Consider the following 25035-nt stretch of genomic DNA (forward strand, 5'->3'; position numbering starts at 1 on the left):
TCCATTTTATCTCTGAAACTAAATTCCGGATTTTCCCAGTATGCAAACCACATTTGAAGTTTATATTTAGTTAAAGTGGTTTGGTGTTGATTGTGGATTACCTCAAAACCTAAGTCAAACGTTATCGCTGACTGAGTTTAGTGTCCAAAGTAACTGTTAAGACGTCCGAAATACAAAACTTGCCGCTAGAAAAGCGTTTGAAACTTGAGTAAATTGTCAGGAATGTTAATTATGTCGGAGAAAATCCTTCAAACAGTTTACGAAGTTACCATGATACATCTTCTTTAAATAGAAGAAAGAATCTCGCAGTTATCTACTCAAACAGACTGTTGTGAAAAAACCTGAAAAAAAAAATCAGGCTTGATATCCCATTCAAGCCTGAATTTTTCAGTTTTCACGCGTTTTCAGTTTTTTCGCAACAGCCTGGTTGCGTAGATAACTGCGAGATTCTTTCTTCTATATAAAGAACTTATACTTAAAATCTTTCATCCGCAGTACTGCGTGCTTCACAATAAAGACCAATATATCTTCTGCGTGCTTCACAATATGTCTTCTTCATTCTCAATCTCTCAGCCATGCTTCATTACATTTTACTAAGACCAGCGCCAGGAAACAGTAGCCGTTCGACAAGGTTACGAGGCAATGGTGTAAAGAAAATCAGAATGCGATTCTAGCAACTAAACTACAACGCATAACAACGTCCTTTCGCTCTCACTTCTCGTTTCCGGACTTTTTGCCAAACTCCCCCAGAAAACAAATTGAACTCGATCAGTGGGGGCATGTAAAGTGCCTAATCAATTACCGTGCCGAAAACAATATGATGCATAATTGATGACAAATTTTATGCTCTGTGTATTATGCCCTCAGTAAGAATGCCATCAAGCATCTAGACCTATTTGTTTCACGCTAACACAAGCTATCTACGTATCTACGTATTAACAGAGTCAGATTACTAAATTTCATTGCCTTATGCACTTAAATAGTTCCGGAGACAGGATAATTGAATTAAAGCCCTAGTAAACCAAAATGTCAGACTTCCTGGTTTTCTGTGTACCTATGAATGACAGTTTGACATGGTTTAAAAGTGCTTTTCAATTCAGGCAAGCACACATGCAACCCGAAATGACGCGAATAATATTTCTTTCATCACGGCGGTCACACGATACGCAATTGATCAATATTTCGGGGCCAGTTTTTGACCCCCCAAATGAATACCTCACGTAGATGGAACAGCATATCACGCTATGCTACACTCCTCAGTCACTCCTTGCTAAAGCATGTATCTCGTTTCCTTAACGGAAATCCGTAAACGCGTTGTACGTTTTACTTTCTGTGTAGATATACAATTATGTAACTATCATTAGTAAATCAAATCCCTCGTGAAGTAAGCAAAAGTAAAACAAAACGCTAGTGCTGCTCACTTGTTTAACATTATTTAAAAAATTGAGTGTGGCCAATGTGCGAGCCAGCGAGCCAGCGAGCCAAACGTGCGAGCCATGCGAGCCATGCGAGCCAAACGTGCGAGGCATGCGAGGCAGACGTGCGAGGCATGAACAAAACAAGCGAGGCTTGCGAGGCATGAACAACCCCCAACATAAATGCTAACCGTTAAGCTAACCGGGGAGCTATTTAAGCTAACCTGAGTCTTTTTAGGCTAACCGGAGTGTTTTTTAGGCTAACCTGAGTGCCTCGCACGTCTGCCTCGCATGGCTCGCTGGCTCGCAGATTGTCAAGACCCTAAAAAATTTATCAAAAAAATACGTTTGTGTTGTTACAAAATTTTTACCTTTGAAAACCACAATTTGAAATATCCCAATCAAGACAGGGAAACATTTTAAATGCGTCACGTACATGTAACAGACATGTCACGCATGCTACACTCCTCAGTCACTCCTTGCTGAAGCATGTAACTCGTTTCCTTGATGCAAATCCGTAAACGTGTTGTACGCCTCGGTGTAAGTTTTACCTTCTTTGTATATATATAAGCATTCACGAAACTGAGTTTCGTATCAGTTTCGTACTGAGAAGTTGTCTCAGTAGCTCAGGACCAGAACAAGCGCAGAAGTAGTTGTTATTATTTTCAGGTTTGACTAAGACGAAAACATCTTGGTAAGATTTTTTTTTTCGATGTAAGCCTCCAAACAAACTCAAACCCTTGGGCTATTATCGCAAACTGGAGAAAATAGCCTTTGGTTTTAGGTTTGTTGGTTGCTGTCTGTAGTGTTACCGCAGTCCAAGGGTCTGCAAAATAGGTATGACTGGAACTAATATTTTGCCATCGGGGAAACCGGTTTTTTCCCCCTGTACGTCAAATTTTAAAAATCTGTTTGGTTAATCGTCATCCCCTTATTTTTAATTGTTCTCGACGCAAAAACTTCGATCCACTTTCAAAAGAAAACTGTTTCGTGTTCAAGTAGGATCTAGTTTATCGGCGACCTCGGTGGTTTAATAACGCTACGTTCTGTAATCCAAGGCAAACGAACTTATATTTAAAGACAGAAGTTACCTATTTGGTCATTTGGTTTTTATTTTTTAATTGTTTATCAGAGATTAAGACGAGAGAAAGTTGCACGGCATCGCTATTACCTTACTGTCAAATATGGCGTCGGGCAAACGGAGCGTTCGGCACGTTTTAGCCGTATGGAGCACCTTCATTTGTGCTTCGCTTGTCATAACAGCTCCAGGTAAGCCTAATTCTGCTTATTTCATTTAGTTTTCTGTTGAGTTGGTTAAATCCTCGTGCCTCAGCGGCTACAATAAATGCGATATACTCAGTTTCTGTAGCCGTCGAATCATTGAGCAACGTGCTTTCAAACAAAATTAATTATCGAGCTAGAGCTAATGGCATAAGCTTGTTTTGATTTCATTCAAGTTTAAGTTACCACCTAAATTATTGTGTTGGAATAGTTGGTGCTACTGGCCTGGTAAAAGCCTTTAAAATTTTGTTAAAAATTTTAATGCTGGTGGAGTATACGAAGGATGGATGGGCTTGTCACTAGCAAAAACATGTGACCTCTGGTAACATCGTGTCGATGGGTTGAAAATCTTTGTAATCACGGCATCGATCTCGTAGAAATCTTGAATTTCATTTTAGAGGTTTTGGCAAGTCGCGATTTGATTTTTGATACGTTAAAAATAAAATTCAGTACAGTTCGGGTTTGGACTAGCTTAAATGTGCATTTCGACCATAATTATTTTAATCTTATTAAAGGTCTCCTTTTGGCCTCTGTTCTACTGTTACAACTTAATCATCGAGTTGACCGATCCGATTTTTTAGGGACGATTATATCGTTTACACACTGCTATACAAATTGAAGACACAACTCCATTGTCATGTCTTCAATGCATAATTATGTTATGATAAGCTTCTCCATTTTCTGCTTGCTTATTATGGCATCCTGCGGTTTATCAGTCCTGGGAAACTTCTTCCCATTGTTTATTTTATTGGACTGCCCTCTGAAGCTGGAATATGATACAGGGCAGTTGTTTAGTCCGGCAGTAGCTGGATAATCCGTTCAGACAGTTTAAGAGCTAGTTTGGCATATAAGTTGCGTTGATACGTTAGGCAGCGTTTCTTTTGATGCCAGAGGCTTGACATAAATTATTTCTTAGTGAAGTTTAATGCTCGGCCCCACTAGCACTTGTGCTATAAACACTGCCGAGTGTAGTAATTGAATTTAATTTTTATATATAAAGCTTGGTTGCTTGCTATGTGTTGTGAGGTTCTTAAAATTCATCCTTTGGTTCTGATGAGGACCTTGGTGAATCCAGACTACAGTCAACTTCCTTTATTGCGGACACCGGCCTCTGGACCGCATTTTAGTGTCCTTAATAGTGAGTCCGTAATAGCTCGAATTTATTTCAGTCAAACGTCTGTAATACGAGGACACTAGATTTATAGTATCCACTCACTATTCCAAGAAATGACAATAGCTATAATCTACTGGGCTTCAAAACTGCTTCTGTTGTCTCAGAAACACTGTCAGGTACTGTTCAGGATAGATCCAGTACTCTCAAAAGCTGTTGAAAACCCTGATTAGGTTGGCACATGTGAGGGAACTTATCCTCGAAACTAGTCTGTAAACAATTCCAAGCGACAAAGCTCCCTAGTATGAATTGCCTATTTCCATTAAAATTGCCGTTGCGTGGACTCTGGCTTCTCCAATCGCAGAGCATCCATAGGGATACTGTGACTTGTTCAGTTGTGAGGCCTTGTTACCTTCGGCTTGTTTCTTTTTATCTTTAATGTCAGTACTGTTTTTGCAACTAGTCCATGCATAACTACGGTATTCCAATACCAACTGGACAAGACATTAGTGCCCTTGTATAAACAATTCAATTTTATGTCCAGACTTGTTGCTGGGACTTGCTCCTTTTTGTATGGTGTGTGTACAGCGTGTTGCAACAACTGTCCCTGCAAGAACTCACTGTGACTTGTCCCCTTGTGTGCGTTGACCGTCTTTTAAATTAGACGTTTCATTTTTACCGGCTTAATATTTTTCTCTCAACTGGTGGCTAGATTCTCCTTCCAAATTGTGCTTGTTAATCACAAAAAGAATCTTTAAGACCTTACATGTACATCAAAAGTCACTTAGGACCTTATACTGTGCACCCCTTCAAATCATGTATGTGTACAATGTACATTGTGTATAATTATAATTAAGCATTGGTATTACAAGGAGGAATTGATGCTGATCACCATCAGGGCTTAAAGTGGGTTAAAAAGGAACTTAACTACCACTGAAACATTGTGAAATTGTACAATGTAATACAGTACACTTGTATTCAATATGAATTTAAGAATATCCATGATCAAATGTACAAGTTTTTATTTTATAACTGTTTCTTTTCTTCTACAGGTGTAGGGGCCTTAAGATTCCTCAATGATCCTGAAATGATCCTGGTAGGACACTTTGGCTATAATTTGGACTTTAACTGTACGACTGATGATCCAAATGCTACCGTAAGCCTGTTGCATTACCCGCAGTTTGGACCTTTAACTGAAAGACCTCTTACACCAGGCACACTTATTTTAAATGGGCAAGTTTTTACGCTGGTAAACCTTGTGAGATCAGATGGTGGGATGTATGCTTGTAAGGCAACTAGTGAATCAGGTCAATCTATCCAGTGGCCAATTAATACGAGGTTGCTGTTGACTCCAGGTGAGTTGACGTACAGTTTTAGAATTATTGTTTAAAGGGCAAGTATCACGCAAACTTGCTATCATTTCAAAACCCAAAACGTTTGTCTGTCAGCAGAAACAAAGAAATAATTGTACAAGCTTGTTATAAATTATCACCTCTGGCCACAGACAGAGTAGGTGGAAATGGATTGAAACTTGAAAAATATTAGCCTAATGTTTTTCAAGTTCTCGCATTTTTGTTTTCAAAATGCCCTAGAACAGATCACGAGTTCTTCCTTTCAAGGATTGAGTTAATTTCTTTCCTCTCGCCATGATGGGAAAACGAAAATCCAAGTTCTCCCAACAGGATTTGTACCCACGACCTTTTGATTACTAGTTTGATTACTGAGGTAGCAGTACAAGAGGCTCCTGTTGGGAGATCTCCGATTTCACTTTCCGAGTATGCCTGTGTCATTGACTGGAAAAATACCTCTATCATTTCTTTCACTAGGCTTAAGACATAACATCACATTTCTTTCACAAGACATACATTACACTGTAACGTAACAGTTTTTTCACACTGGGTTAGTGTCAAGAAAGAATGCGCCAAGAAAGGGAACATTAACATCCACTTTCCGTTTGTGGCTCATGGCTCGTAAATTTAGATAAATTTGGATTCGACACTTCTGACCTTTATAATCAGGTTAATTTCCTTTTTAATTTATGAATATTATGTTGTTAACCTGTCTTTGCAGATGCACTACCAAGACACTTCGTGTTAATACCATCAAAACCAGTTACTGTGTTGCAAGGAAAAAGTGAAAGTGTCACCTGTGAATCTGAAGGCGTTTCAGTTGTTACACTAAAGTGGGAAAAACAAATTGACTCAGGATCATATGTGGAAGTCCCTGCTGGCTGGGTGACAGTCATCAATGATACAAGTACCAACATTATTAGGGCTGTCCTCAAGATTACAAATGCTAAAGAGGATGATGCTGGTGCCTACAAATGCACAGTGGCAGTAAAGAATAAATCAACTTACAAGCTGATGACAATACGTGTTGAGGGTAGGTTTGTTTCTGCGTGATGCAAATGTATTTAACTTGATGCCAGTGGTGTTTATACATGTGTAGCACAAACACAACTTAAGTTACCTGCCCATATGCAGTTTTGGTGCAGTTTTCCGAAATGGCAGTAATACTGTATAGTGATGATGTAGCTGGGTGAGTGCTCATAGGGACCTTAAGCAGCGACGACGGCAACAAGAACGTCAGAAAACAATAGTTTTAATTAACAAAACACTGGATCTGCATGTGCGTTAAACATTTCTTTGCCGTCCTCTGCGAAAAACAATGTGGAATGGCCACATCAAGGTTTCATGGACAACGCGTATGCATGATGATTAATTTTCATTTCTCTTTCTGAACGTTGATTAGTCGCCCCTACGGCGTAAGCTTCTAGACAGTTCCGCGAGATTACACAAACAAAGCGAGTAGAGATTATTGCAAATTTATTCACCAAAAGTGAAATGTAATTTTTACGTTCCGTTTTCGTTGGTGTCGTTGTTGTGTCTGCTTAAGGTCCCTATTGATGAATGCACTACTAATAACTAAGATTGTCTTTGTGCCTTTGTGGTTTGGTTGAGAAAGGTCTTGCTTTTTTTTTAACGTTTTCATTTCAGGTCGACATTTGCATGCACCTTTAATTTTTGCACAATGACTATATTTTTTTAAGACAGTACATTGTATTGCCCATATTTTCCTTGAAAAATAGTTATTGGCATTGCAACCAGGGTTATTCATGATTAAACCAACACTAGAATAATTTTACACTTGCTAAAATATCTTTAAAGACGAACGTTTAAAATAATACTCGGCGTCGTATGTAGGTTGCGGTTTGTTGTTGGTTCTTGTGTTTGCTCCGAGAGGTTTTTCTCCGGGTCCTCCGGTTTTCCCCTCTCCTCAAAAACCAACACTTCTAAATTCCAATTCGATTTGGAAAGTGTCCCAAATTAGTGCTCTGCGCTAAAGACATTGACACTTTAAAAAATAAAGTGATTTTTTTATTTTTATATTATTTAAGAGATTGTAATTAATTGATAATCTTCAATCTTAATTATTACATTGTATGATGAAATTAAAGCGTGGTACTAAAAGTATACATGTACATATACATGTACTTGTACACGACATGAACAGTAAATACGTTCCTTAATTGTGCAGAAATCTATACTTTATTGATGACCTTCAATCTTAATCAGTACATTGTGTGATGAGATTAAATTGTGGTACTAGAAATGTTAATATAGTCCTTAATTATGACGAATATGATAAATTTTCTTCATTTTTTTTTTTTTTATAAAAATGCTCTTTTTTAAGTTACGTATAAGATTGACTTTTGTTATTAAATTTAGCAGAAAAACTAACGCATATTATTTTGAGCCAGTATCAAATGTTATCTGTTATATATTTTTTTATTTTATCTGTTATTTCTGAGAGATATTCCTTGGCAAAGGAGCGTTTTAAAAGGAAGTCATAAAATTACTTATTAAAAAGTTAGTATTACGTTTTTCTCTGTCTTCCATATCCAGATTACAAAACGTCTAGAATCGAAGAGAAGAATCGACTATTCCCCTTGTTCTTAAGAAGAACATTCGTATTTTTTGCAATTTAGTAAGTGTTAAATTGGAAATCTGAAAATGAGTTTAAACACGAACATTGCATAACAGAAGGTAACTCGAAAAACCAGCATAGCGACTTTATTGTAATCAAATAATGTCCATGCTTCATATGGCTAAATGTAATTTAAGCGAGGTCAAAATTCGAGACAATGCCGGTCAGTAGTCGCTCCTCTACGCGGTTCAGGGGCGACAATTGAGCTCTCTGCTGGGGGTGCCTCATGGTTTGCTTTGCATCCACTTTCTTGCTGGCCTGTGAGAAAGGGCATTTAACTCGCTTAATTTTCAAGCTTTTTCTCTCGCCGCCTTCCCTTAGGTAAGTATTGGGTTCAGTAACTGTATGTATTTCACTGACTGGGTTCCGTGTGACGGTGCCTTTGGTGGTGGCCGCTCACAGGGTTGCCATGGATACCCGTGCCTGATTTCTGCCCGGCTCAACCAACCCTTTTAGGCACCAGCTCCCAAAGCTCATCTATTGTGGATTAGTTTAACCGTTGTTCGGTAGTTAGAAAAGCCCCGGATATTTACCTATTCAACCTTTTTTCTACAAGTGCAATTTGTATGTTTTGTGTTGTACATTGTTTTGTGTGTGTAGATCCTACTGTTAGTATTGTAAATTGTAGTCACCTAATAAATGAAGGGCAGAATGCAGTACCATCTTCTGTCACATTTTAGGTCAACTCTTTTTTTCGCTCAGAGAGCCTGGATTTTTGCATGTGGCCTTCAATTTAATCAGAGAAAAACGTGGAAAAACAGATGCCTTGGCGCGACAATAAAAAAAAAAAAACCCCACGATGTTTTTGACTTAATTGAAGGCTTCATGCAAAAATTCACGCACCTTTGAGCGAATCGACAAATCAATCTAAAATTCTAGAAAAGACGGCTCATCACACAGCCCTTCGAACAATGAAACAGTTAAAAAAAACTTTTAGTCTTTTTCGTAACAAGCAATGGCTGTTAATTCTGTTAGGTCCAAAGCCTGCAAAGATCACATATTACTCAGAGTCTTCCTTAAAGGTGAATCCTAACCAAGCTAAGCTAAAGATAACATGTTGGGCCACTGGATTTCCTAAACCCGTCGTAACATGGAGAAAAGATGGCGAAGTCATTGGTAACTGTGCTGGACAAAGAGATTGCCGCTACCATGAACAATACGACGGCCTACAAATAAGACGGCCACGCTATCCTGACGATAATGCAGTGTTCAGCTGTGAGGCCAGAAATAAGTATGGAATTGACAGTAAAACGTTTACAGTCGTGGTACCAGGTGGGTTTCCAGTAAAATTTATTTGTAGTACTTAAGGTAATTTAATTAAAGCGGTGCTTGGAAAAAAGCGTTGAGCACTATTAAGCTGATTTCACGGAGGGATTGTGCTGGGCTGCGTAAAAGACCCACTGAGCAATTTTCATTCTCGGTGCATGGAAACTAGTGAAACGATAACTGATTTGGTTAAAGTTTATAGCCCAAAAAAGTTAAAGTCTAAACAAATAGCCAGGATATCCATGCAAAAGCCATTTAAGGCTTTGCACTTAGCCTCGCTTTCATAATGAGGTTCAAAGCAACGCGGAAATGGTCCATTCGACCTGGATACAGGGGATGAAGAGTTACTCTGTGGATGTGCCACTGAAATTCCTATTTATTTATCTATGTATTTATTTATTTATTTAAAGTGAGACTTGGGAAAGGCGCCCTACACTTGTATGAGGGTCACGCTAGGATTTTCAGTGACCATACTCCCAACTTCTTGTTTCTAATTTGATTTCAGCTCCTCCTGTCTTGGACCATTCAGTTCAAACAGTATTTACCTTTGCTGACTCTCAGAGCAATCCAGTTTACATTCCTTGCGTTCTTCTGGAGGGTAGTCCGTACCCTATATTCCAGTGGTCTTATCAATTATGTTTTCGTCAAAAAGGGTTAACATGTGTTCCATGGAGGGATATCGGAGACAGGCCTGCTGAATTCAAAGCTATGAACAGCAGTTCACAGAGCACCCTGAGAATCATCCCTTCTCATTTGCCACCACGACTGAATTTCCGCTGCAAGGCAACGAATGACGAAGGGAGCGATAATATGAGCTTTGAACTCCTTAGACTTGCAAGATAATCTGCTGCAATATGGGCTTCAAATCATCAAAAATGCAGCATATTTTAAAAAGTAACATTAAACAGTGCATTTATTTGAGGCAAGTTATTCAATAGTACAGGCACCATTTTACATAATTAAATTAAATGTGAATGTTATCGTTATCATCAAGGATAGATAGAGTCTGGAAAACCCCGTAGTAATACCTTCATAGTCAGCTGTCGCGTTGGTCTCAACGCATCCTCGGATACCCAGGGGCAGTTAGTCTGGTGGAAGGGATTTTCATGGGCGAAAGTTTACTACAAGAACAGGAGAGCCCCTGGGCAATTATTCTTAACGAACCAGTTCCAGAAGTATCTGAATTCCCCACACACAAAAGCGGGGAATTCAAATGCTTCAGGAACTGGTTCGGTAATAGTAATTGCCCAGGGGCTTTCCCCTTGCATTCTTACAATAAACTTTCCCCCACGAGAATCCGTTACACCCGACCTAACTGCCGCTGGGTCTCCGATGATGGTCTCAACGAAGTTTGCCGTCCTTCTGTCTCATCAATGCACTGTAACGCTTTTTCAGTAAATATTTTGACAAATAGTTGTTGTTCAAGGCAAGTGTTTTTTGCTCTCGGCTGCATTTTATCTTTGGAAAAGGTCGTGTAAGTCATAACAGTCTTCAGTCCTCGAAGGTGATTTGTAAAGCAATGCCTCACTGTTCTGCTTTTCTTTACTCATTTTAACTTGAAATGGAAATTGTTTTACTTGTGTTTTACATTATTCTTTTCAGTCCTCGAAGGTGGTTTGTAAAGCAATGCTTCACTGTTCTGCTTTTCTTTACTCCTTTTAACTTGAAATGAAAATTGTTTTACTTGTGTTTTACATTATTCTTTTCCATTCGTCAAAAGAATGTTTGACACCTTAAGTGTACATGACGTAGTATTCTTTCAGGTAAAGAGACTGGCACTAATCTACACTATTTCGCCCTAAGCACTGACTTGAAAACGGTCAGCTGTCATTTATTGTCATAAGTAACTCTATGTAAAGAAGTTAAAAATTACCGTTCTTGGCAGCTAGGCCTCGTTGGTGTAGCGGTTATATATGAGTGAAATGAAGCAAATGACCCGGGTAATCGAGGCTCACATGTTCTGATTTTAACTTTCTTTTTACAGTTAACTTTGAAATAGGTCAGTTTTAAGTAAGTGATTTAGTGTTACATTTATTGTGTAAACGTGATAAGATACCCAACCCCCTTCTGACGGATTAAGGAGTGTGCGCTCCATATTTGTGAATTGACTAAATATCAACGCCACTGACTCTTTCTAAGATTTATAATGAGTTATTGTTTGGCGACTTTATCGTATCATTTGTATATATTTAATGAGTTATGCCTATAAACCTTATTCCAAAATGGCTTTCACTTTAACTTTAGTCTGCATTCAAATTAGCCCTTCTCGCCTCGTTCGAGGTAAAATAATCTTTTGATTTTTGAGATTGAGAACAAGGTAAGAAGGGCTTATTTGAACCCACCCACCCCACCCCCCCCCCCCCCCTTAACCTACCCTAAAAAAATTAATGTTAAAATGGTGGCCATTTTGGAATAAGGTTAATTTTTGTGTTAAAACAAGTGTTTAAACGTTTTTGTTTTTTGTTTCCATTACCTTATATATTGTACTCAAGATTACCAATAACTTTAAAGTGCATGTAACGCTCCGAGTCAAGCTGAATAAAGACTGTATTTACCCATCAGTGCGTATTTGTCTTTTTAAAGATTCCCAGCTCCTGCCTTCTAATAAGCGCGCCATTTGCCATAGCTTCCGTACAGTACAATCCATTAGAGCATCAATGGTAAGGGACATGCTGTACTGTGCTCAGTTTCCGGAATAGCTAGTAGTGTCACAAGCTATCTCTCCAGTTTGGATGAAACTTAGCGAGATTGAAGTACATGTACTTACCCAACAACTCTAAATCATAAAGTGGGCCACCCTTGCGGCTTTTCCCTTGGAAATTAAACCACCCCCCTGTTTTTTCGGCTCAAAATCCCAAACACAAATTACAGAGAGATTTCAGGCTCGACGTTGTGGAGTCATCTTCACTCCATTATCACGAGAAAATACGTTTATGGACGCGGATATTTGAATAGGCTAGAGGTGAAAAATAACATACTAATAGATGGTTAAACAAATACTTTAGCGCAAATTGAATCAGTTTGCACTTTCAGTCCTGGTTTGAGTTTGCCTATGAATGACATCTCATGAATGAGGCATTCAAACTTGTTGCCGCATGTCGCAAGCACGTGAAACTGTTCTAAAAAACGCTGTGGTATCCAATCACTATGTTGAAGATCGTAGTGTTTGTAAGTGGGGGACGACTTTCTTTTGTCTCCGCCCTGTTGAAGAGTTTTTCATACGGAAACTCAAACCAGAACTTAACGTGCAAACTGATTCAATTTGCGAACATTATGGCCCGACATGTAATTAATATCGAGGCGTGGTGCTCACGTGATAATATGGTGGAGGTGGTTGTACCAGGTACGCATAGTAGCATAAGTCTAGCCAATGAGGTTAGAACAAATAATAAGCGCGGTTTTCAAATGGATATTTTGCCGCGGTAGTCTTCCTTCTTTTCCTCCCCTTTAGATTGAACAGATCCCCAGAAGTCTCTTTGGGTGGTGGGGGTGTGACTTGTGGCGAAATTTTGTTGCCCCATTTATGAACAGGACATCAAGCACGTTAATTTTTATTGCTGTGTTATGAGTTTGATAATTTGTTCAATTAAACTTGCCACAAACCGTGGCCAAATTTATTCCAACAAAATTGTCTGTTATTCTCGCTTCCGGGAATCAGCTAGTAACTGTGTTTTCAACAAAGCTCGCGCTTTAACTGCATCTTATGCTTAATGAGAATATGCCTTGATATAAAATTATTTGTTTAACCATCTATTAGTATGTTAATTATTTAAATATCCTCGTTCATAAACTTATTTTCTCTTAATAATAGAGTCAAGATTACTCCGAAACAGCGAGTCCTAAATCTCTCTGTAATTTTTGCATGTCTTTGCTTCAGCAATCCCTTTTGGCAAAAAATCCCAAATGTATTCCACTAAAACAAGCATCCAAAGTAAGCTCGGCTCCTGTTTGCGAAATGGAAAGCGTTGGGAAGTAAACTTCCAGTCAGATACCAAGGATCCGGACCTTGAGGTTTGCTGTAAATGTAGACTTTTCATTTTTGAACAAATTACTTGGATTAAAACTTGACGATAAATAAGTGTAATTTTTGGTGTTGTTATTTGGCCGAAAAAATGGCATTTTGGGCTTTGTTGCCAAATGAACGGTGATATGCAGCGAAAATCGGGAGGTGTAGTCGGTTTGCTGGGTGTGATGATGGCAATATACATGAGCTGGTGCCATTCACACATTATCATGACGTTGTAACTTAAGTTAAACAAGAAGCAAGAACGGTGTTTTACTTGCAAATATACGTTGTTAGGACCCAAAGGGTTAATCCTCGATTAGCGCTAATCGGCTTTCAGGCAACGGGGCATGTATATACTTACCTTACAGCCACCGCATGTAAAATAGTTTCAGATTAAGAACCTTAAGGGAAACATGCGCAGTAGAGTCCGGTTGAGACTTATTTGCATACAACTCGTCGCGGGACTTTTGCTTTTCCGCCATGATTGCAAAAGCTTTCAAAAATTTCGTAACAAACAGTTTCTGTAATTACCAAAGAACGCTTGTAAATAAAAAAAATCAGCTTATATTCGAAGATGAACGCGATTCAAACAGATGAAAACAGCTTCCTCATGCTTCCTGAACGATTCCGAGGGTATTTGAAAAAGTTGGGCCAGCGATGTGAAACCGCCTTCTTATCAACGCGTGCATGCGCCTAAGGTGATCAAATAAGTCCATTTAACCGCAGGAGAGTTTTGGATTAAATTGCAGTGAAAAACGAAAGTTCTCTTTAGGGAAATTTTACGTCAAACTTGCGAAAGACCGGAAAATTCATTCCTTAGTCTTATCTTCAGATCGAGGGACATAGCGTCACGTTACGTGCTTACGCCAACTAGCATTTTGACAACATAAAGTAGCTTGAACTTTAAAAGGAACCTCTGCTCCGAAAACAAATGGACGGTAAATTGTTGGAAATAGTGTCTAAATTCTAAATTTCTAAATGGCAAAAATCATAATCTAATCTTATTTTAAGCACACTTTATAATACACGTGCAGAGCCAGTGGTTTGCTAATTAAAACTATTGTTTTCTGGCGTTCTCGTTGGCGTCCTCGTCGTCGTCGCTGCTTCAGAGCTCCCTGCAGTCATTAGTAAACACTGACCAATCAGAATCCATGATCTGCGCCTCTATTTGTAGGTCTTGGTGGGGCGTAGAAGGAAGGCTTTTGTCCTACGCGTGCAGGATGAAATGTTAGTGAAAATGGCGGCCGTGTTGTCGGTGATCGATTTGGTCTCAGTAATCCACCCAAGATACCTTTTCTCCTAGCCCCTTCCAAAACAATCAAGAACAAACTTAAAGCGTAAATTTGCCTTTTATTTTTAAGTTTCGATCAATAGCAATATTTTATCACACAAATGCTGCCCGTTAAAATCCTTACAATTAGATTATCTTCAAGCTTTCTTTATTTTATCCAAATCTACAGTCACTATCTTGTTTTTGATTAAACCTGAAATTTTGGACAATTTCCTCGACAGGGGTACTCTGACCTGATTTGTTGTGAGGTTTAAACAAAGTCATTGTTTTTTGTCTGTTTGCTCGTTTGCTTGTTTTATTTTAATTTCCCTTTTAATTTGAATTTTAGATCGTTCAGTTGCCTTTAAATGGCCTATTTTTTAATCTACTAAAGTATGATCTGTTTGGAGTCTTAAGCTAACTAATTTTTGATCCCGAATTTACGAGCTGTTTTTTGGCTTAAAGATGTTAGCTGATCATATTTCGCTCATTTTTCACGCGGGATATTTCTAATTTTAAATGGACATTTTGCCATCTGAACCCTTAGATCATCCAAGGTTTTCTTTAAATTAAATCTCTAAGGGCACAAAGGTCTTCCAGACGGATATCATACGAAACCAGAAACCGTTGGGCGGCCTGTACACCTGTGTGATTACTGAGTTAATATTTACTAAAGTTTATCAATCAATCAATCAATCAATCAATCAATCAATCAATCAATCTCGTGCAAACTTACAAGTAATAACATATTACTTAAACTTACAGTACTATTTCTATATATTTGCACAACCTGCAAATGCTCAATTGCAAACATACATCGTTGACCTCTTCACAGGACCATGATACCGAAGAAAAATGTCAAATATTTCACGTGCATACTGCGGATTTGCTTTGTCTCGAATGAGTCAAAATTTGAATGCGTTGTAATGATCATAATAGTCAGCATATGCATCAATCAAAGCAATGTATTACTGTTTGGTAAAATGGTTGACAATATAACATAAATATATACTTTTAAGAGCGGTTTTCATTTGAGTGCCGAAAGTAATTTCGTGTTTACTTTCGTTTGGCTTTACTGCGCGCTATTATTGAATGGAAAAATTCGGACCATTTTCTCAACCAATGAGAAGCCAAACTAAACCTGTCGTCACTTGCTCGCACGCCTTTTCCCGCGCTTGACGCCGGTTACGTGTATTTACTTCGAAATCTGATTGGTTCATTGTGTTGCTTACGTCTATTGTGATTGGTCAGAGGAATTACTTTGGTTTTGGTTTTACGATAGTCAATTGAAAACCGCTCTAATATATCAGTACAAAAAAAAAAAAAAAAACAATCCTTTATATAAACACAATAATGGTTTAAGCATACAATTGCAAAGGCTTGCGGGATCGTGTTCTACCTAATCAGATGTTAGCTACTACTAAATAATACACAGATCTTCGTCATTTAATTTTACCTTGGGGAAAATTTTATTTTAAGTCATGGTAGTAGTGGTTGGATGCTATGTTCCACAACACGGCCCCTCTGTATCTGATAGAGTTCTTCATGTGAAATTTCCATATATGTATTTATGTATTTTTATAGTGGAAATGCAGTTAGCTACCCAAAGCTACTTTACAGGCATTCCACTCAGAAATAACGGGAAAAAAATAATAATCAAATGAAACCAACAGATTCAAAATCCCAACTGGCAGAGGCAAACCAGCTGGTTATATACAAGCGGGGCTTGAACCCGGGACCTCTTAATTTCAAGTCCGGTGCCTTAACCACTGTACCACGCCCCCTCTAGGCAAAATTTCAGTATGAATATTTCAATATGAATCTCACCAGCCAACCACTTAATGCTATGAAAGTGAAATAGATAATAAGAACACGAGGAAAAAAATTTCCAAGCCCCCAGCAGGAATGGAACCCACGACCTTCCAGTTATTAGTCTGGATGCTCTAACCACTGAGTCACAAGCTTGGGGTTATAAGTCTGCTCACCATATGAATCACCCATACCTCAGTGGTTAGCGCACCCAGACTAGTAAATGGAAGATCATGGATTCGATTCCTGCAGGGGCTAAGACATTTTTTCCGACGAAATTTCCATCGTGTACTTATGATCTATTTCATTTTAATACAAATCTCAATAAGAAATGTTCACAACGTCATTGGTTTGTTTTAGGCTTCACTTTCATTTCCGTACGTTTCAATGAATACCTATACCCTCTGAAGGATTTCCAAACCACGCCACCAGGAATAGAATCATGTGATCCTCTGTGATATACGCCATTCAGATTGGACACATGGCAGTTATTGTACCACCACGCTCCACCTTGGATCAAATCGACACAGTTGCCAACCGTTCTTTGGTCGTTGTCGTTGTCTTTCGTAGTAAACTGCATATTGCTAAAAATAACAATCAAAAGCTCCTATGAACAACTCGTAGATGCAGAGGATATAATGCATTATTCTGGTCGTTGCATTTGGATGTCACATGTCTATTTTGCACTTATTTCTTGTTACAACAGGAATGATCATTGTGAGAAGCCATGGATTTTGTTTGTGGTTGTTAATAAATGGAAGTATCTGGCTGACTTGGTAGCTAAATGTACAAGGGCTGTTTAACTTATATATGACATAAGCTTTTTTCTTAAGTAAAAGGTCGATCTTCATAAATATATTATTTTGTGAGATTTGCACAATAGAAATTTGGCTGACTAGAAGCTCACAGTAGGGTTTTGGGTGTTTAATCGTTAATTTTGATCATGGGGAGAAGTCCCTTTGACGATCTATGGGTACTTAGTGGTAAATAATTCGGGATATTAAGGACAGGCAATTTCTTGTGACAGACGGCGACCGGAATTCGGTAGAGTGTTGGAGTAAATCGCTTCTGTTAGAATAGAGAGACAACTTACAGGGCAGAAAAACAAAATTCCTTTGATCTGGAATAGTTAGTTTTTCTAATTATCGAATAAAATGTCAAAGACATCTAGTTTACAATAGTAATAAACTAAATTCATGGCGGCCTAACATCTTACCACAATACCTTGCAAACTAGACACAGCCAATAAGCACATAGCCTTAACCCACATTTTTGGTGAATCTGGTCTCTGTACTAACAACATTGTGTATGCTAGGTTGAGAGTTTTTATAACTTTTCTCTGTGTTTTTATGAAAGGTTTTAGTGTTTAGGTACGCTATGAAATACGGGTAAAGGCGGTACCAGTCGCCATCTTTCACAGTACAGTGGATTGGGAACACCTATCAAAAAGCCTACCTAAAGAACAATAAATTTAATCAAGAAGTAGTAAAACAAAATTAATTGTTACATAAAAAAAGGAATGACATTTTTCAGTTATTAGTTTCCGTATAGGTTGCTGATTTTTCAGTTATTAGATCCTTAAGGATTTAGTTTCCTTGTAGGTTGCTCAAATATGTCTATTGATAATGAATTCGAATTTCTGACATAATCGCTTATTTATTCCAAAGAGCAGGGCCAAGCTTACCCTTAAAACATAACAGAAAAATAACCGGATAATTTGTCTTTCCGATCCCTTTTTTAACATTAAAGACTTTTGAATGATTCTCTTACTTGTGGTAGTATGCCAGTGAATCACCAGCCTTGCCACTGTAACCTCCAATCAAAAGCCGATATTTATCTCCTTTGTCTGCAACTTTGAAAGTGGTATACTCAGCGTATCTGATGTTCCCATCGAAGTCTTCCAAGTCAACCCTCAATGTGACGTTATCAGCGGCTGTCAAACGATGAAGATTGTCGTTCCCAAGCCAAAACTCACCATTCAGGTTTCCAAATCCGTTCTTGTAGGCCGCCCAATCAAGATAGAAATCAACAGAGCCGTTCAAGCGCCTCTGAAACACGGTCCAACCGCCTCCGTCCGTGGTCATGTCACACAACACTGAAATCGGTTTGCCGCCATCAGGATTGATTGTATATACGCCACTGGAATTTGAGCCATCTTGAAGGAGTTGAGCGCAGCTTTTGGCTTCTGTTAATACAAAAAATAATTTCTTTTTCTATACAGGGAATACAATCAGTTACAACTGTTCACACAAAATAGAATGCCCGATAAAAAAAAACCCGTAGCCATTTGTTAACGTTCTCAGACCTCAGCGTATTGTATTGATCAGGTGTCCTGCCTCCAAAAAGCACCCCCTGATATTATCGTTGTGAAGCTAATGTAAGGCTGTATTTTCGACTGTAATTTTAGCATACAGTTGTTATTCCCTTTCGGTAGTTTTTAAAGATATTTTTCAGATTATTTCACATTTACTTGTTGTTCTAAGATTAGAGTAAACAGTTGTGCTGTGGACAGGTTTGCCTATTTCCTTTACCCTTGGCTTGGGCCTCCTCGAAGATTGGAAGCAAGGCAAAACACTTGAGGATTTTATCAACCTGATTTGTTTGCCTTAATATCAATTTCCTTAGAACAGTTGTATTGTTCTTCGTTGTTGGTTTATTTTGGCAAAACCAATTCTTATCTCTGGTTGGGACCATCTGGCCTTGGTTGAATTACAGTCGTAAACATGTTTATAGCACACTATAAAGTAAGGCGTGATTAAAGGGATACTTGTAGAATTGATGTACAATTGATGTGAACTGATGTAGACTTAGTTATAAAATAGATGCACAGAAGAAGATTTCTGTTATCTCTCCGCTTAGCTGAGCGAGTCTCCCAACATTATCAAAGTTGAAACAACGTACTTCTAATCTCTCACCAGCCATAAGGCTGAAATAACTCCCTCAGTTTACTGGTAAGGAAAAGGATGACACTTTGGCTTATGCTTAAGGCATAACAAAGGGATAGTGTTTTTATTTTGTGTGTGTGAAAGGTGTGCCATTTCTGTGAAAGGTCAAATGTAAAATCGTCGAGGATTGAACCTCAGGGTGGCGCCACCCCAGATCGATCGAACTTTACTTTAATAAGTCCCCCGGCGTGCTCTCCTACAGAAAATTTCTGGAGGCACCTCGTTTATTAACTGATTCGAGTTCTCCGTAATTTTAAACCTGCTTTTGTGCTTATTTGTATTGATCACACAGTTGGTTGACTGTTTATTACTTACCACATGGTTTTCCCGCATATCCGTCAACACACTTGCAAAGTGCGCTGCCTTCTTGATAGTCAGGAATGCAAAAGGCTTTGTTACCATATTGCGAGCAAGTTGCGTCAATTTCGCAAGCACTCTGATAGAAGACAACAATAATTAGCCGTTAAAAAAAATCCTTCTGCGTCAGTATTTTTCTCCGTACACGTCATGTACACGGATTCATTCAGTACTAACTTAGCTTGATTTCATTCAGTGTCTGTGTTTATGCTTGACGACTTCCGAAACGACGAGAATCTGACTTCGGAAACCTGGCAAACGTTCGTGAATGGCCGAAGATTTTTAAAAAGTTATAGTTAATTTTGTCCATTACTCCAAGCATTTGGATAAGATGAGATAACTATATTATATCAAATTTAGGGTATCTCTTACACTAAGAAACAGTCCCAAAATAATTTACAAGTAATAAAAACAAAAGCGCTACACCAAGATAACAAATGGTGTCATTAAAAACTGGATCGTTGTATAATGCAATTCAAGGGATTTGATTAGCTTAGCGGCGATGGTTTCTTAGCCACAATACCATTTCCGAGCGTCTTCTGGTTGTTCTTGCAAAACGAAATCTTGCAATATTTCTTGATTGTTTTTAATCGAACAATTATTCCACTAACGCGCGTTGGATATGAGATGATTATAGCCAACTCGGTGTTACGCACCTCGTTGGTTATCTAAACATGCCAACGCACTTTGCACTTTTAACGACGTATTTGCCCCTCCAAAAACAAGGGTTAGTTTTTCTGCGTTGCCAAAGTTTTAGGCGACCTTTCGCTAAATAAAACGTTAGCTTAAATCACGATTTAATCCGAATTTCTGAGGCGGGTAATGTTTTAATTTCCAAACAGATATTCGGCGAAACGAATCATTGGATGCCCCTGTCAATCATTATGTCAATTTAATTGCTGTAAACATATTTATGCTCAAAAATTAGTGTTTGCATATTTTGACGTTAACACAAGATGCTTTGCGAAAAAACACCACCGAAAAAATAAATATGGTACCTGTTAAGTGATATTGGTGTTAAATAAACCGCATATCTTTAACAAGTTTCGTGCTTATAAGCACGGGTTATAAACTTGTTTTGAAAATTGCGTAATTATGTTAAGTATAGTTATAAATAAAATAAAAAAAACAGATAACGGCTAACTCTTAACTGCGGCACCCAGTGAAAACATTTAAGCAAAATGCTTAAAATCTCGTGTCCAACGTATAATTAGCTTTTATTTTCCACTCGAGAATTGAACAGTTTGCAGCTATTCTATGAATTTGTATTGAATCTGTAATTCTTAGGAATACCCGCGTTTCCCTTTATCCAAGCCACTAAAAAATTAGGGAAACCGCATTTTCAAAGGAAAAATTCAGGCTGGTTGCAAGATACCGAAATTATAAGATCGCACATACAACACGATACTCCACCTTTTCGAGTAAATCACAACGCATGGAAGGCTAACCAGTTGGCTGTTAACAAAGCGTAAATAAATAATTTTATAATTATACTTTATAATGATTACACAATTTGCAAAACAACTTTTTTAACCCGTGCTCATAAGCACGAAAACTTGTTAAAGATATGCGGTTTATTAGGTTTTCTGGTCACGTTCGCATTCATGTCCTTTCCTTTTTTTTTTTTTTTTTTTTTTGGAATCTTTACCGCGTAACTTAAGCACATTATGCTCCAACAAAAAAAAAAGAAAACGTTTCAGGCTTGAAACATGGGGGAAAAAAGGAGAAGTATATTTCGTTTTCGTCCAGCCTCGGGAGCAAGGTGAGACGTTCTTGTAAAAATTTGTCCACACTGTATTTACTGAATTCACTGAATTTACTGATTCTTCGACCATTTCGGAAAATAAAATGACTTTTAAGGTCCAGATCGTACGTTTTCCTTTAAAACATTGCAACGAAGATAACTAACCCTTGAAAAACTGCGAAACTCGCGGTACTTCAGATTAATGAGCACAGGCCAATAAGCATGTGTTCAAGGTGGGAGGACTTCCTCGTCTCGGAAATTCCTGTTTGGTTTAAAGAAAAAAAGTAAGGTTCTCTTCTTCAAAATGTCAGCTCAAAATTTCTTAACACTGAAAACTAATTCGGTCGTTTTCGAATCGGCAAAATATATCGTTAGCAGTGCAAAATGTGATCCGCCAGCATTTTCGAAAAACCAACAACAGTTCATGAATTCGCTTCTGTTTCAGTCATAAACGTTCCTTCAACTTAAATTTACAGCTGAAGCATTCGAACATATCACACTGCATTATCTTAGACGATCTGGGAACACAGGGGACAACATTTTTTTATTATTATGCATTTAAAAATTTTCTCTGTGGAAGCACCTGCATCAGTCCAATAGAGATGATGTGTAACAGGACACCGTGAGAGGAGGTGAAATGAGTTGTTTTCGACGCGAATAAAATTGAGATGTTCAAATTAAGCCGAAAAGAACTTGCCTGTATTCCTACGTAAGTGAAATTCTCATCCTCTGTGAAATTGACAGCACCAGCGAATCGATCAGAGTCGCTCAGCTGACAAGTGCTCTTCGTTTTCCCAAAGTTGTAAGATCTGCATTTTTCTTCCTCAACGCACGCAAAGCTACAATCGTTTTCTGAATCCACTGCCATTTCTTGAATCACGTTTCCCGTCAACTTTCGTCCACGTACCTCCGCGGCGAAGTTGACAGCCTTCAAACCGGGTTCTGAAATACGGCTTGTACCGTATGCTGCCGTCGCAGCCAGGAATAACAGCCACAGATGCATGTTCTGAAGGAGGAATTGAGGTTGTGAAGGCAATTTACTGAAACAGCGGATGTTAAGGACAGTGCCTACTTTTGTTACTGCACATACCTTCTGCGCATCTCAAGTTACTCGGGTTTCCTATTGGTGGTGCCTACTAGTAGAGGGATATCTTTACGCGGTTTACAACTATGCGGAGAAAGCAGAAGCAAGTGCGCTAGCTTGGTATTGAAAAAGAAAATTGGGGGTAACCACGCATTTTCAGCGGAGACAAAAAAGCTTCATTCATTGCTTTGTATTTTGGCACTTTTAAGAATTAATGTTTTTTAATTATCTCTAAAAATGCCTTGTTACCCCCAATTTTCTTTGTGGATTCTAATAGCTCTTGCTAAGATTTGCTTTTCCCGCATAGTCATAAAATACGCAAAAATACCTCTATATTAGTAGGCACCGTCCTTTAGGCGTACACAGTTCTATCGGAAGTTAAGTACAAATGTAGCCGATGACAGCCGGTGGTCGAATCGTTTTTAAGAGCGGATGTCTGTAAATATCAACCCGAGGTATGCAATAGTGAAAAATTCAAAATTCTCAAAAAAATTCACAACATAGCCCACGGTAAACTATTGCAAGAAATACATGTTTTTTTCGATCCGATAATTATTTTTGATGTGAGGCTATGATCTTGAATTCACCGCTCCTGAACCGGGTTTTCGGTGTCTGACACCACATGTTGCGAAGACCTTGTTTTAAAAATCAAACTAGTTTCGTTCCAAACGAAAAACATCCAGTCTGATAAAGTACATAATTATAGACATCATGAATGGTATGTTACTCATCTGAAGTGAAAATTAAATATTTAGGAGATTTTTCAATATTTACAATTTTTTAAGCGATTTCTCGTGATGCCAAATTGACAAATTTGCGACGCTAAAATCATCAACTGGTACATGGCGTTGAGGATAAAGATTTACACCACGTGAAAGAGCATCATTTCTTCTTATAAAATCCGCTTTCAAAAGTATGGGCAACACAAAAGGAAATTTTTGAGGCCGCGAATTACAAGTAGTACTTTAGTGAAATTTGAGCTTTTCTGTCACGGCATTCCGATGCTAAAACTCAAATAAACACAACATGAACACGTTTCAAACAACAATGGTTTATTAATTCTTGCTACAGGGCACTGCCTGTGCATGACCTATGCTTATAAGACTATTTTCCTTGGTTTTCTATCCTTTAGGGGCAATGTCAAAAGATTTTAGCGGAGTTCAAAAGCCGTACACGGGTCAGTTTACGTTGTCAACCCGTCGCAACACTAGTAAATATGGAATAAAATGAAACCAGGACTTCTTTCATTCCATCTTACTTTGAAAAAAAATGGAGCAAATAGCTAAGAGTGCTATATAATTCATACCTTTGAGCGGCCACACTGGATGTTTAAGAAATATGGGACATCTATAGGAAACATCGTAACATTTTAGGCCGTTTTATACATTTGGTCACAAAGATTGTGTTACATGCATTTCACCGGTAGACCGCTGACCTTGCACTTACGTACGCCCTTGTCCACGGGATAGAAATTGATGTTTCGTCCAGCTAGACCCCAAAGACAATTAATTATATAATCAGTTCAAACTGAGGTTACGGGTTTGGCTTATCATAATTTTATCTGGTTGCGTCTAAACACACGCAGTTGTTTTGATTTTTGATAAAGTTTTTCAAATTTCGGTCTAACGTAGCCTCCGAATACAGCCGCCTCTCATCGCTCCCGTCCCCGAGGGGCGTTTCGCGAAACGGCCCTCGGGGGCCGGGAGCGATGAGAGGCGGCTTTATTCGCAGGCTACCATGAATGCTACTCAAAGAGAGTTAAAAGCAATGTCACTGTCTAGTTCATCTGGATAAGACCCAATTTTCAATTTATTGTTCACAAAAATTGTCTGTTGTATGATAGTTTTCATGCGATAAAAGATAGTTCATCCATCAGTAATGGAATTTGAGCAGACAAAATATGGTTTCTTTGGCCTTAATGGGTCAAAGTAAGAACACGATCCAACAAGATCATGTCGCCTGAATATATGGTGCTATGCTCTGAATTTTTAGAGTACTTGCGAAAGCCAACAGGCACTAATATCGAGGTCATCTTGTGGATAAGTCTAGACTGCACAAATGTGATGCTCCGATCTCCCTTCGTTTGCTTGAAACGATTAGCTGCCCAACTTGGTGGGACCGGCGCAGAATCGGTTTTGGCAGCGCCGTCTGATGCCATAAGCATCTCGATGTCTTGAGCAAATAGACCTGATCAGATGGCTGTCATCGATTTCGAAGATACTAAGGGAAATTTTACGCTGAAGTTTAGTCTGGTCCGAATTCAAAACGTTGACTACCTAAACTGACCTTTGTGACCTTTATACGCTTTTGAACTCGGGGTCTACTAAAACTGCTACAATCTTTTGTGCCTGCTCCGAAATGATTAAAAACCATGGAGGGTGATATTATGAACGTGGGCCAAAACCTATAGCAAGTACCAACAAACAATTGTTGTTTGAAACGTTTTCATCTTGTGTTAATCTGAGTTTTGGCATAGGAATGCCGTGACAGAAAAGCTCAAATTTCACTAAAGTACTACTTGTAATTCGCGGCCTCAAAAATTTCCTTTTGTGTTGCCCATACTTTTGAAAGCGGATTTTATAAGAAGAAATGATGCTCTTTCACGTGGTGTAAATCTTTATCCTCAACGCCATGTACCAGTTGATGATTTTAGCGTCGCAAATTTGTCAATTTGGCATCACGAGAAATCGCTTAAAAAATTGTAAATATTGAAAAATCTCCTAAATATTTAATTTTCACTTCAGATGAGTAACATACCAT

At 38.4% G+C, this 25035-nt stretch overlaps 3 protein-coding genes across 7 annotated transcripts in view; 1 reads left to right on the forward strand and 2 right to left on the reverse strand.

The window, feature by feature from the left end:
• Window positions 1-25035, reverse strand: part of LOC146481451 (uncharacterized) — a 106469-nt gene that overhangs the window by 36314 nt on the left and 45120 nt on the right. The gene's annotated exons all lie outside the window — the stretch shown is intronic.
• LOC146481453 (neural cell adhesion molecule L1-like) lies at window positions 1937-11401 on the forward strand. Of its 5 annotated transcripts, XR_014864424.1 has the most exons (7): window positions 2005-2109; window positions 2548-2684; window positions 4860-5162; window positions 5878-6189; window positions 8770-9066; window positions 9566-10564; window positions 10672-11401. XR_014864424.1 is itself a non-coding variant. In XM_085108266.1 (6 exons), the coding sequence occupies exons 2-6, from the start codon at window positions 2600-2602 to the stop codon at window positions 9901-9903; spliced, it is 1335 nt and encodes a 444-aa protein (XP_084964392.1). In that variant the 5' UTR covers window positions 1937-1955; window positions 2548-2599; the 3' UTR covers window positions 9904-11401. The 5 variants fall into 5 exon arrangements, 4 of the variants coding, with proteins under 4 accessions (XP_084964392.1, XP_084964389.1, XP_084964391.1 ...); XM_085108266.1 differs by lacking the exon at window positions 2005-2109 and adding an exon at window positions 1937-1955 and having other exon boundaries at window positions 9566-11401; XM_085108263.1 differs by having other exon boundaries at window positions 9566-11401.
• On the reverse strand, window positions 16466-22213 carry LOC146481454 (ficolin-2-like). Its single transcript, XM_085108282.1, has 4 exons — window positions 21889-22213; window positions 19406-19526; window positions 17916-18330; window positions 16466-16729 (listed from the first exon to the last, which is right to left on the reverse strand). Exons 1-4 carry the CDS (start codon window positions 22192-22194, stop codon window positions 16489-16491), a joined length of 1083 nt encoding a protein of 360 aa, XP_084964408.1. The 5' UTR covers window positions 22195-22213; the 3' UTR covers window positions 16466-16488.

This window comes from Pavona decussata, unplaced genomic scaffold, assembly GCF_977016875.1.
Source record: "Pavona decussata unplaced genomic scaffold, jaPavDecu1.1 SCAFFOLD_49, whole genome shotgun sequence".
Taxonomy (NCBI): Eukaryota; Metazoa; Cnidaria; class Anthozoa; order Scleractinia; family Agariciidae; genus Pavona; species Pavona decussata.

Coding starts and splice junctions, on each gene's coding strand:
- LOC146481453 (XM_085108266.1), top strand. CDS start 2,600: ATGGCGTCGGGCAAACGGAGCGTTCGGCACGTTTTAGCCGTATGGAGC. Junction 2,685..4,859: donor GCTTGTCATAACAGCTCCAG/GTAAGCCTAATT, acceptor TTTCTTCTACAG/GTGTAGGGGCCTTAAGATTC. Junction 9,067..9,565: donor GTTTACAGTCGTGGTACCAG/GTGGGTTTCCAG, acceptor ATTTGATTTCAG/CTCCTCCTGTCTTGGACCAT.
- LOC146481454 (XM_085108282.1), bottom strand. CDS start 22,194: ATGCATCTGTGGCTGTTATTCCTGGCTGCGACGGCAGCATACGGTACA. Junction 18,331..19,405: donor ATATGCGGGAAAACCATGTG/GTAAGTAATAAA, acceptor TTGTATTAACAG/AAGCCAAAAGCTGCGCTCAA. Junction 16,730..17,915: donor TCACTGGCATACTACCACAA/GTAAGAGAATCA, acceptor TGTTATTTTTAG/CAATATGCAGTTTACTACGA.